The following is a 12,454-nucleotide window of genomic DNA, read 5'->3' on the forward strand; positions in this document are numbered from 1 at the left end:
TCTTTGAGATGTTATAACTTCAGTCTGCAGAGTAAGCCAGCGTTGGAACAAGATGAGACGAGGCAAGGTACCGTTGAAGGATGCAAACAGGGGTTAGAGCACAGTGTCGGGGAGGCTTCGAAGGGGGTGAACAGTCAACGGAGGAGGTGTTGATGTAAGAAGGGGGGTGTTCAATTGTTGACCATGGGGTGCAACTTTGGGAAACTGAGAATGTACATGTAGAATTTACTACCATCAGCAAAAGCCCATCAGATTTGGACATTGTGTGGTTGTGGTTGTGGGACGGGCTTTTCGACTTCGTGCATGTCTACATGTACCCAACTTACTCTGCCTCAATCTTACTAGTTTTGGGGGCCAAAAGTCGGCAACTCGAGTCCGACTCCAAGACGAGTTAGCCGACCTTGTCGCGCTTGCTGCGCCGCCCTCAAGTTATGCAAAAAGCTGCACAACAACAACAAGCGCGGAGGTACATGACTACTTCGAGGCAGCGACAAGAGTCCTTTTGCAACTGCGTGTATTCACGGGTACTCCTGCAAGTCAAAGTCGTAGCCCAGCTGGAATAGTCCTAGTGTAATTGAAACCCCTGCTTCTCGAACGATATCCCTGTTCCCCCCCACGCAGCGCGAAAAGACAAGAAAAGACGACTCTGTGAGCCCGCCCGTGGCTGTGTGTCTTGTCTTTCCTCTCTCCAGGCATCCACTAAATCTGACCCAACAGCCATCCGTCATAGGACTTTCGGGCGATTACTCCAGAATGAATGAAACATCAATCTTGAACAACTGCATTCCCAAAAGAGATAGACCCATACGAGCTAGGCAGAATAATAAATGTTCTTCTATCTCATGTCTTTGGCGATGCAGAGTCTAAATGCGGTACAGTGGGTTGGAACCCATACAGGAACTCGAGAAACCATAGCCAAGCGCCGCCGGGCAGAAAAGCATAGATCAACCACCGCAGCAACGGTCCGATGCCGTAGGGCAGAAAAGCTCCGTGTAGTAAAATGAAGCGGAAACTGAACTTGACCACCTCCTTTGCCCTCTTTTCTCGCATTTGGCTGTACTTTTGGAGTATTGGTTCCGCTTCCTCTCCCAAAGAACCTCGGTTTTCCTGGATTAGGCTAGCAAGGACCGCCGCATCTTCGATTCTACGTTTGAAAATGTCTCGAATTAGCATCTTCAATCACTTTCACATCTCAATCTCGATCTCTAGCATGGGGAAACTCACGCTAGGTTTCCGCCCTGGCCGCTATTCAAGAGAGTTGTCAAAAGTTAGTGAAATGCCGTTGGAACTAGGGAGAGGGATGAATGGGAAAGTCTTCCCCTGGGGGGGAGCAGCCCCAATCTAGATGCTTAGCTTCCAGACTAGGCTCCGTGATCTGCAACGGAGGGATTCTTAGGAGGGGCGCGCGTTTCCGCAAATACGTACAAGGCACTGGTCATGCTGTGCGCGGCTGTTGGAACCAGTTAGTGAGGTTGATTCTCCATCGCGGGCAAGAAAGGCTATGGAGAGATAGGGGGGGGGGGGGAGAGAGAGAGAGAAGAGGAAGAGCTTACAGTCGCCGATTAGACAGACTCTACCTCGGGCCATTGAGGGAAACTCGACTTCTTGGAACATGTTGCAAGCAAGGATACGCTCGTTCTTCTCGACAACTAGAACAAAAACACGTCAGATTGGGCGTTCCTTCAAGCCACCCAGCAATGTCGTCAGCGAAACAGGAGGGATTCAGCTTTTGAACTTACTATCGCTAAATTCCCCATTCTCCGCGAACGGGTGGAACTTATCTCCGTAGACTGAATTGATGGTATCTTCGTCGCAGTTGCTCCAGATAGACCGGTCATTATCGACCTTCTCGTCAGTTTTCTGGTTTTTGCCAAGATTAGCTGAGGACCCCCCTACCGGCATGCGTAGGAGCACGGAGGACTTTTCGTACCGTGACACCTATGAACCATTGTCGGTTGTCAGGACATGGCCAAGTGGTGAGAGTCGAGTTTTCATAGAGCATCCAGTTCGCGACACCAAGGTCCTGAGTACTCAGATGCTCCAGCGGAGCGGTGATGCCGCTCATGTGGACGCGCCCTGTGAACTTGATGGTGTTGGCCTCCTTGAGACCAGCGTCTCGCGCCAGGCACCTCCGGATGACAGATCGTATCCCATCAGCGCCAACAACGACGTGAGCCCGGAACTCTTTCCCCTTATCAGAGACCACTCTGACGACGGGCTCACTTGGGTCGTCAATGACATCAACAACCTTTGTGCCGAACTGTACAACATCATCACCTCCCGCAGCATCGAAGAGGAGTCTGTGAAAGTGGTGACGCTCCAAGGACATGACCGGATACCCGAACTTGGCCTCGCAGCCCGCCCAGTCCACTGTATTCCAGAGCTTCTTACCGCGCCAGATTCGCACCTTCCGCAACTTCTGGCCCGCGTCCAGCACTTTTTCGTACACGCCGAGCTGGTCGAGCATGCGGAGGCCGTTGGGTGAGAGGGAGATGCCCGCGCCGACGGGGCGCAGCACCTCGCTTCGCTCGAGAACCTTGCACGAGATGTCGAGGCGCGAGAGGATGGCTGCCAGCGTGAGACCGCCGATGCCGGCACCGACGATGAGGACCTCAGCGTCAACTGGAGATGATGACATGGTTGAGAAAAGAAAGGGATGCAGGATTTGGGTTAGCGCGTAACGTTCCCCTTGAGAGGATGACGATGTTTGAGTTGCCTGTGTGACTGATAATATCGGGCCGAACGAAGGATGATGGGTTTCTATATGAGCAGTGGAGTTCCGTCGGTTTTCACGGCAGTTGAGAGGCGGCTTATGTATTGCTCTTCAATGTGTTTTGAAAGATCACCGTGAGATCCAATCATGGGATGGGGACGCCATTGTTTATCCGCGTTCCTTCGGCATTAAACTACTCAGTCGCCCCGGCCGTCTTGGAGCGGAACAACCGACGAAAATAATGGGCTAAGAGCTAAGACGGAAGGGTTTTAAGGCTTAGGCCGGCCGAGTTTGTTCTTTATTAGACTTGATGGACTTCGATATGGATTCCGGCTTCGGGGGCTGTGCCGCACCGTTCCGGACAGGACCTCAGCGGCGGCCGGTCCGTTAGTTCGAGGGGTATGCGGAGGTGCTGGGGGACACGTAAATATCAAAACAGGCACTAAGTCGTATTCTTTAATCACCGTGCCGGAAACTGCGAAGAGTGCCACATCGCACTGGTGATGAAATTCCCTAATCAAGCGATCTTGGAAGTCCCCCATTTTACTAGAGATGGAACGTCCCCTATTACTTACTCCCGTTCTAATTCTAGTCTACTTGCCCTCGAACTTGCCGATGCTAGAGCAAACAACTCCCGAGTCTAGTCTTGGTAAGTCAGGTATAATTAGATAGATTAACCCATTCAAGAGAATCCCTTGTAGCAAAAACAGTCAGGTTTGCCTTGAGTCTCATTCATTGCTGAAGACCACTCTCCACTACTTCTTTGAGGGTTTCCAGGTGTCAAACACGACTTTCCGTCGCAACTTCAACCGATTTCCTAGCTGCAATAGTGAATTCCTTTTCACGTCTCTTGATCTATAAAATGTATGATACTTTCAAGAGGTACCGGCGTGTTCACTTAGCGCTGTCGCTTTTCATGGTTGCAGAGGCGTCAGGAGGATGAGGCAGTGCTCCAGCAAGCGGCATTGTGGCTGGGCAATTCGATGGAAACTCACTGATGGTTCATGGCTTGACGGTGACATTTCTAAATTGAAGGAACTTTGTGATCATTCAAAGATAACTTCGCAATTCGTAAGGTATCATACCTTAGGTAGGAGATCAACTTGGGGGAAGGGGAAGCTAGCCCCCCCAGGAACCCAAAAAGGCGACTCCCGATCGGGGCCGGGCCGGGCCCACTCTTTCGGGATAGATTCCCACATGGATCCGGCAGTTCCGAAATTAGAAACAGTCGGTGCCTGCTCGCTTCTTGAATGAGCCTCCCCACCCCGTGCCGCTTTGAGCAGAGATCTCCCTCAAGCCACCGTCGATTATCCAGATTCACTGTAGTGGGCGTACATGAACGATCACTCCTTGAGGATAAGACTCAGATATCGCGAAAAGAGCAACTCGTTCCTGAAAATTATTATTGGATTTTACCGTTACAAACCCGGATGTTCTATGCCGTTGCTCCACAAAGATGCTAACTAGTACTCAACTCCCACGCTAGAACCGAGGCTTCGACCCATTCCTCACCAGGTGGACTACAGGCCTTCAGGAGTACCTTATGCCGAGGGCCTGACTTCGTCAGTCCCACGAGCGGTTGAATATGACATACATTGGATTGCCTACCACTGAATCTCAGCGATACCGACCTGAAGGGTCTCGAAGTTCTGGAGAAACCATTAGCATCACGGGCAATGTCACTGATAGATAACATCGCGAAAACACACCATGATAGCGACCTTGTCCTTGAAGAACGTCTCGCCAAAGTTTCCAATAAATCTGTCTCCAGTGGCCATGGCGCGCACATTCAGAGCGCACCTCCCGTCTGGCAGCGTCTCGACGTAGTGCTTCGGCGTGTTGGTCCAAACCTTGTCGTGTCCCGCAAACTTGTAGCTCACGGTGGGGAACGAGGCGATGTTGCCGCAGTCAACAGAGTACATGGACTGGTTGCCGTTGTTGATGATGGTAGGGTCCTCGAGCGTGAGCGGCTGGCCACCCGTCAGGTTGACGAGCTTGTCGTACGCGTTGGGGGTGAGGGGAATGCCGCGCCCGTACGAGGCGTGGTCGAAGATGGATGCCTTGCCCGAAATGTTGGACGTGGGCTCCGTGGGCTGCAGCTCGTCTCCGATCCAGAGCGAGTCGAGGGGGGTAGCCCAGTAGTTGTACAGGCCCGGATGGTACTCAAAGGCCAGTGTGTTGACGTCGGGGAAGACGTAGTTTGCGTACCAGTAGATCTCGCTGTCCTTGACGACCTGGTCCATGATGCCGCCAAAGGACTGGAGGCCGTCGCTGCCGCCGCAGGTGGGTTTCATGGACTCCTCATAGCAGTAGACGAAGCTGATGGTCGGGTTCTTCCACTGGCCGGCCTTCCACTGCTGGTAGAATGGCGACTGGAAAGAAGCTGAGAACGAGTCAGTCAAAGGTGCCTATGGAAAGCTCCATCAACAGTTCTTGGGCTAGTACCGTTATCGCCCTTGAAAACAGGGGAGAGACCCAAAACTCCAGTGAAGGGGTACGGGAAAGCAGAGAGATCAAAGTTGGTGTCAGAGAACTGCATAATCGAGTTTGAAGTCACCGGGCCGATCTGAACAGCATCTTGCGCATAGTCGACCGTGAGAGGTTCCCAGAAGAAGAAATGGTTAGGAAGCCACGTGCGGCTGGGGAAACGCTTCGATGCGTCTCGGTGAGATGTCGACTTGGCCGGGTCGTAGTAGAGCTGCTGCGCGTTGAGGCAGGCCGAGGGGTCGTTTTCTTCTCCGTAGCACTTGGGCGAGAGGATGTACTGGCTGATCCAGGTCCAATCTACGAAGATGGGGATTTCCTGGGGAGGGTTACCGATCTTCTGGTGGGAGAGGAACCCGAACTGGTTCCAGGTGAGTTGCATATCGAAACGATCAGCGGCCCAGCTGCGAGGGGCCCTCATCTTGCCTGCTTCAGTCGAGCCGGCCAAGAGAGGCAGCAGTGCTGCAAACTTGGAGAGCTGCATCTTGTCGATGTTTTGGGATGGATCTCGGAGCAAGTGCTTAGCAGGAGGACGAGGGTCTATTATGAGGAATGGGTGAGGTAAAGGAAGGAGTGAGCTGATGAGTTTCAAAATGTCATAAGACTGTGATCAGGCCCCCCTTCTTAAACATTTCTTATCTTCGGAGGTGGTCCTGAGGAAGTCTGGCAGTCAGCGTGGCCCTGATCTCCGTTTCCGTCCCCTCTCGGAGGCTTCAATGTCATCGAGCAAAACTCCAACTCGGGAGAACAAGAAGGTTTATTTTTGCGGAGTGACTAGTGGCCAAGCCACACTTGGTCTCCGTGAGATCGACAGCACTCGTCTTGCATTTCGTCTGTTTTCTCCATGTCTCTTTGTTTTGAATGTGAGTGAAGCCTAACGACATATGTGCGGTCGGAATCGATATGAGGAAGGAAGAAATGAACGGGAATAGTAAACGACTTTGCCAACGTTGTCGCATACCCGACAATCTGGGACGAGGTTCCACTGCCGGAGACACACCCACATCTCTTTTGAGACTATAGTTGTTGTCGCGATGTCGTCATGGTAGCACACGACTTCAAACAGGAACCCCTAACACGGATCTCGATCCAATCAAGCTGTCAACGCTCGTGTGCGTCGCGCTCATGAAGTTTCCCGAAGACCGATGCCATGCTTAACGCCGTCGACGCAGGACACCAAGGAGCATCTGGGGAATAGCCTTCTGATGTTTCCACGGCTGCGGATCAATCACTCGCCACGCGCTGGTCCTCCTAGTCACCGCCGTGGTTGTCCAGTGAGCCATGGAGAACCTCCGATGAGTCTGAAGAGAAAGCGGATGGCGCCTGGAAGTGGTCCTTTGGGTATCCGTGCCATCTCCTTAGCATCTTTTGTTACTATCGGAGCGTTCCCACGCTTCAAGGCTACGAGATGAATCTTCTCTGGAACACAATCCAGCGCGGCTGGAGTCTGACATCGTCATCTCGGTCGTGAGATTTCATTGCCACTTTGCATCACGGGTTGCAATCTTTTGCCATCACAGATTCGGTTTGCAATGTTCGATATAAGACTTGGTCTTGGAGGAGGCTGAAGAGTGCTTCCAGAAGGTCATCAACAAGCTTCTCGGCGCATTCGGTCGTCAAAGGTTCTCGTGAGCATCTCGCCGGTTGACCGGCCTCATCAAGATCAAAAGATATTTTACTTTTACTCACCAAAGCTTAGCTTTTTTGCCAAGACTTAATCACTCTCTGCGTTCGCTAAGATCACGACAACTACCGTCTCTAACTTAACTCATCATATTACTCACATTTACGGGCATCGTTATTACCAACATGGAGGTCATCACTCTTCTCCAAGGAGACGAAGACTCCCACCTTACACCATTTTTCATGTGCCACGCCATCTCAGGGCTCGCATTACCCTTTCTCCGCCTTGAGGCCCTCAGCGAAGACGATGAGAGGCCAGTATACGGCATCACCTCCCCTATGCATTGCCCTGGAGGCGATGAATTTGAATTCCCCGAAACACTGCGAGACCTCGCTGCACTCTACGTCGAGAAGATCAAAGAAGTCCAGCCGATGGGCCCTTACTTATTGGGAGGATGGTCAATGGGCGGTATGATCGCCATGAATATGGCCATGGTCCTGCGCGACCAGGGAGAAAAGGTTACAAAGGTAATCATGCTCGACTCGGCCAACCCAGAGACCTTCCCCTCGTTCCCCAGCGCCAAGGATCATCGCTCCCTCACCCACCTCACCTTTACCAGAACCGTTGCTGCCGACATCAGGCTGATGGACGCCGACTGTTCTCCCATCGGATCACCCGTCATCAGCGAGAGCGAGTTCGGAGACTATCTTACCCCCAGTGAGAACCGAACGAGTACGTGGGGAACCTTTACAACAGAGGTCTCATACTCAAGCAGCACTTCGAGCGATTACGAAGACGACAGTCCGGCTTGGTCCCCGAGCACCCCAGGGTCGCCAGCGTGCAGCAGTGACGCCGGATCAGAATACTGTCCCGAGCAAAATCGAATGCTAGAGGACTTTCCTACCGAGGATCAAATCGACGCTGAGATCCTGACAGCCGCCCACGAACTCGAGGTCGCCAAACACAAAGATGAAGAAGAAGGCGACGAGGACGAGGAGGCGGACCAGGATGAACAAGAGTTAGACGATAACGAGCCGGACCAGGTCCGCGACTTTTTGCAAAAGATCAAGAAGCACATCCACAAAGGCCTCGGCCTCATCTCGACCGTCGAGCCGGGCCAGCTGCTCCCCAAAGACGGTGTTTCCGACTTCCACACCGTCCTCATCAAGTGCAAGCCCGACCCGTTTGACGACCCTAACTTGACCCAGCGAGAGCGCGAGGGCGTCATCTTTGTCCGCTCCGTCATGCGCGAGAAGGCCATGTGCTGGGAGGCGGACAAGTTTGCCAAGTTTGAGACGGTGCCCTTTAGCGGCGACCACGATGGCGCGTTTGAGCCTCAGCACGTGGGCGAGCTGAGCGGCATTTTCAGAAAGTGTTTGCAGGGTCTAGCATGATTATGGCATTTTGGAGGCTGCCTTCCTGGTTGAAGTCCTGGCGGCTTCATTACTTGTTTTTGTTTACTGTTGGGATTTGTTCTCTTAGGCCAGCATGCATTGGAAGCGATGGATGGCAATGTGATTTATGGTGTTATTGGCGGCATTATTGAGGGCGTTTGGAGTTGATTGCATCTACAGGTCGAATCGTGTTGGTGCGTCGGTAAATTAGACATATCTTAGGCATTTATTCTAGTAGTTCACAAAACTGCATTAACTTGTTACTGAAGCTATTTCTAATGCTCAACATCACCATCATTACCGCGCATGTAGGATTCAGGGAGCAAGGCATCTTTCTAAAACTTGTTCCTGCTCTTCGTGCCTCGTTGACATTGGCCTCATCTTGGCCCCTAGCGGCGGGGCAGTTGTTAGGATTCATGGCTTGGCGGCTGCGCAACAAGGCTCGTTCGAAGCATTGCGAATCTCGATCGAAAGGAGGAGCCAGCAGAAAGTAAACAACTGACGTCGAGAAGAGCTGCAGTCTTTGTTTGCATTCTCCATCTCCGTGCCCCTCTCCGACATATTGCTTAAGCTCGCGGAGGTATAGAGGCATGCTTAGACTTCCCTACCCCTGCTTCTTCCGGATGAAAGAGGACTGGCCTCCGCCCCCATCTGGATGCATGTGTACCCCTCCACGGAGATTTTCTGCTGACAGGCAGGTCAATGATCCAGAAGTTTAAACTAGGTTGCGTTCGTGTAACGCTGAAATATGACCAAACTCAATTTTACTCGGCGAAGCTTGGTGATCACTAGTGTAGAGAGATTGAAATGCCACCGGCAGATTATAAGCATCAATGACGTATCACTTAGCGACTTTGCACATGGTTCATCTATATCTAGTGGCGAAGGGGCATTAGACTTCGGTGCGAATGAGGCACAATTGGGAGACGTGTTTGATGTTACAGTATTCACGATAGTTATTTCATTTATAGATGGGTCTAATTATCATAACCTCCCTGAGTCTCAATTCTACCACTGCCAAATGTCACTTGATCATTATTAGTTGATTACTCTCTCAATCAAAGGCTGTGAACCACAAGTCTCTCAACAGCCCGCCATAATCTCTGGCCACTTCCTCCTAGAAACCTTCACTTTCAAGTCTCCCTGATAAGATGTCAGCAAAAGCAACATGGATTCCCCGAGAATATTGGACAGTCTACCTTCAGCCAAGGCGAGCCAACCTTGTCAAAATCCAGGCCTTCAAAGTCAACAGTCTGAGGCTGGTCCGGCGAAGCCCACGTAACATCATAAGATCGCAGCAGCGTCGTCAAGGTCTGCGTCACAATGATCATGGCCATCTTCTCGCCGGGGCATCGATGGCTCCCCCCGCCAAACAGCATGCTCTTCACGCCGTTGCCGTCCTTTTCTTCCAGGTTGACGAGCTTGTTCTCGGCGTTGAGCCAGCGTCCAGGCATCCAGGCATCCGGGTTCGGATAGTTGGCGGGGTCGTGGTGTGTCAAGTAGGGGGAGATGGACACGACTGAACCCTTTGGTACGGTGATGTCTGTACCTGGTACAGGCACCTCTTGCATCGCGAGACGGAGGCACTTCATGCCCGCGTAGTAGCGCATCGTCTCCTTGATGCAGGCCTGTAAGAGCGCCGAGTCGGTGTTTCCGTTACGGGCATCTCTCTTCACGGCGGCCATGACATCAGGATGGCGTAAAAGCTGGGAGACGTTCGTTAGTCTTGTTGCTCAATCCACATGAAGCGATGAACAATACGTACGCACACAACGACCCAAGAGATTGCAGCGACTGTGGACGTGTGAGCAGCAAACATCAGAACAGTATGATGAGAAGGGAGATAGTGCCTCAAAGGTGCCATGCTCTGTTCATGCAGCGTATGCGTGATGTAGTCCGGCAGGTCAGTCTCGAGGTCACCATTCTTCGCCGCGACATGTCGCTGGCTAAGCTTTTCCCAAAAGATCTCCTTCACACGCTCGCGAGCGCGATGCAGCCTCTTCGCCGGGGGGTGAGGCACCCAGTCGGGCAGCACAAAGGACCAGATGCTGCCAATGTCGGACTCCATCGCGTGCAACAGGTCCAGGAGCTCTCCGCTGGATTCACAAAAGTCATCGCCCATCAGCGTCCTGACAATGACCTTGTGCGTCAACTCGGAGACTCCGTCAAAGAGCTCCACGTCGGTCTTGGTCGTCCACTCGAGCGCGCATCGGTGCGTCTCCTCCACGGTGCACTTGGCCATGTGCGCCTGCGCCGTGGCACGGTTGATGTATCGGCTGAGGGAGCCGACCATGACCCTGATGTTATCCATGTATCCGGGGTCGAGGATCTTGTTGAGAAATATTCCCTAAGAATCACATGTGAGTTGAGACAAGTCGGACCTTTGAATGTCTCAAAATCTGGGGTTGAGGTGGCTTATCTGGGAGAAGGGGGACCTCACCATTCCATGGCCGAAAGACCAAGCCTTCTCGGGCATGTCGAGATAAGCCTTGTTGAGCTCATTTCCACGAAGCCATACATTGTGGACCGTCAGGATCTGAATCGAGAAGATGTTGCCGCATTGTGATTGAGCTCTACGGATGAGCGAGATGGGCTTGACTGCGTAGTCGTGGGCATCGCTGAGGAAGGAGAAGAAGCCTTCGCCATTGTAGGCGGGAATCGTCTTAGGCTTGGAATACCATCTTGCTAGAAGTATCAATGCTACCAACAGTGCTGGAATAATCAACATGATTCGAGGAGTGAACAACGATTGAACCGGCAGAGAAACGAATGTAACCGGTGTATGAGCCAGACGGGCTCGCGGATGTACTCGAAGTGAGGAAAAAAACGGAAATACCGGTGGGTTCATCCAAGAAACTGATCCAGAGGGTATGATTCTTTCTTAAGTTCACCAAATTAACAATTTTCAAGCTGAATGCTGAGAGCTGCCCGACGGCGGAGGTCCGTCCGAAGCCAACGAGACAACAACAAAACAACAGATACCTTCGTCGTGGATGTTGAGATGGACTCCATGGCGTAGCCAAGGCCAGCCAAAACAAGTTGAATTTTCGGTGAAGAACGATTTCTTTTGCTCCGGTGGGTAAACAGAACGTCCCTCCGAAAGGCCTCGGAATGCGGTGATGTCCAGGTGTTGGGTTCAAGGGATGATTTAGCCTCGTCGATCTGGGGTATGAGCCGCTCCATCGAAACTGGTGCTTGAAGTGGCACATGTATGAAGATTCTAAGGTTTTCTTTGCATAAATCTTGAAATCCCGTGACTTCAAGATCCTGCATATGCCTATTTCAGCTTGGGAATTCCCGGGAGCAGTCAGATGTGACTCCCAGTGTCTCCTGGTCGATATACTTCAGCCCGTCGGAGATCGCGAGCGCCTGACTCCGCCGATCCTTAAGGATAGTATTAATGAAGCCTAACTTAATGGGATCACTTTCACATATGGGATATACGAAATTGGGTCTCTCTGCCCTGGGGTTCGGACGACGGAGAGGGCTTGGGTAGTCATGGTTGCGCGGCCAAGGTCCGCCTGCGCCTTGGACATCTCGATTTCATAGGCTCCATGCTGCTAGTGTTCCGCCGATCACTTAAAGTAAAGAAGAGTTTGAGGATATCTTCAAATGGGTAAGAAGGACTCCGCCGGAAGTTTTTTGATGGCTTGGCTTCATCGGAGGTAAACATGCTAGTAGCTTGTTTCTCGTATATTGTCTCCATGCCATTTGGGCACCTGCACTTTCCCTTGAAGTGTGCGGTTGCAAGATGCAACAGACATTGCATTGAGAACTTCTAGAACGTCTCACAGCATGATAATTCACCTTATTTCACCGTCGGTTCCCGGTGACGTACGTCATGCAATGCCTTCTCCGAGGGTCCGGGTGGATTGCTGTGCCGTAAATATACGCAAACGGGCTGTAAAACTACCATGACCATGTCGATGTCGCGTGACCCTTCGGTGGCTAAATTTATTTCCCTTGGTCAGAGAATGGATACGGATCTAGAAAACCTCCACCATAAACCCTCTAGCTCTGCCTAATTCTTATCATCACCACGTCTCGACACCCATCTCCTGGGCAACAGCTGTCTTTTCTAACATAAACAGTCTAATCCTGGCGGTTTACATGCTTCTACTTTCAGCATTCAAGTCTTACTTTCATCCTAAGCGTCGTGGGCTTCCCTTTTTTGTTAAGACTGAAGGGCCACCTGAACGCAAGCACTGTTGGTAGACTCATGTAAAAGTGGGAAAAGTG

At 51.8% G+C, this 12,454-nt stretch overlaps 5 protein-coding genes across 5 annotated transcripts; 1 reads left to right on the forward strand and 4 right to left on the reverse strand.

Annotated features, from left to right (window-relative positions):
- Window positions 1-1,876: 1,876 nt before the first annotated feature.
- Window positions 1,877-2,638, reverse strand: N0V96_005218 (uncharacterized protein; the record flags this gene model as incomplete). The annotated part of the gene is made up of 1 exon (XM_053197627.2): window positions 1,877-2,638. The coding sequence occupies one exon, from the start codon at window positions 2,636-2,638 to the stop codon at window positions 1,877-1,879; it is 762 nt and encodes a 253-aa protein (XP_053044998.2).
- Window positions 2,639-4,317: 1,679 nt separating this feature from the next.
- On the reverse strand, window positions 4,318-5,681 carry N0V96_005219 (uncharacterized protein; the record flags this gene model as incomplete). Its single annotated transcript, XM_053197626.1, has 3 exons — window positions 4,318-4,362; window positions 4,423-5,096; window positions 5,159-5,681. The coding sequence occupies 3 exons, from the start codon at window positions 5,679-5,681 to the stop codon at window positions 4,318-4,320; spliced, it is 1,242 nt and encodes a 413-aa protein (XP_053044997.1).
- Window positions 5,682-7,006: 1,325 nt separating this feature from the next.
- N0V96_005220 (uncharacterized protein) lies at window positions 7,007-8,215 on the forward strand (the record flags this gene model as incomplete). Its single annotated transcript, XM_053197625.1, has 1 exon — window positions 7,007-8,215. One exon carries the CDS (start codon window positions 7,007-7,009, stop codon window positions 8,213-8,215), a length of 1,209 nt encoding a protein of 402 aa, XP_053044996.1.
- A 1,154-nt stretch (window positions 8,216-9,369) lies between these two features.
- Window positions 9,370-9,881, reverse strand: N0V96_005221 (uncharacterized protein; the record flags this gene model as incomplete). Its single annotated transcript, XM_065757336.1, has 2 exons — window positions 9,370-9,843; window positions 9,876-9,881. The coding sequence occupies 2 exons, from the start codon at window positions 9,879-9,881 to the stop codon at window positions 9,370-9,372; spliced, it is 480 nt and encodes a 159-aa protein (XP_065614105.1).
- Window positions 9,882-9,935: 54 nt separating this feature from the next.
- N0V96_005222 (uncharacterized protein) lies at window positions 9,936-10,943 on the reverse strand (the record flags this gene model as incomplete). The annotated part of the gene is made up of 2 exons (XM_053197624.2): window positions 9,936-10,562; window positions 10,656-10,943. 2 exons carry the CDS (start codon window positions 10,941-10,943, stop codon window positions 9,936-9,938), a joined length of 915 nt encoding a protein of 304 aa, XP_053044995.2.
- Window positions 10,944-12,454: the final 1,511 nt, after the last annotated feature.

Source organism: Colletotrichum fioriniae (genome assembly GCF_027942845.1).
Source record: "Colletotrichum fioriniae strain IMI 355084 chromosome Unknown scaffold_5, whole genome shotgun sequence".
NCBI lineage: Eukaryota > Fungi > Ascomycota > Sordariomycetes > Glomerellales > Glomerellaceae > Colletotrichum > Colletotrichum fioriniae.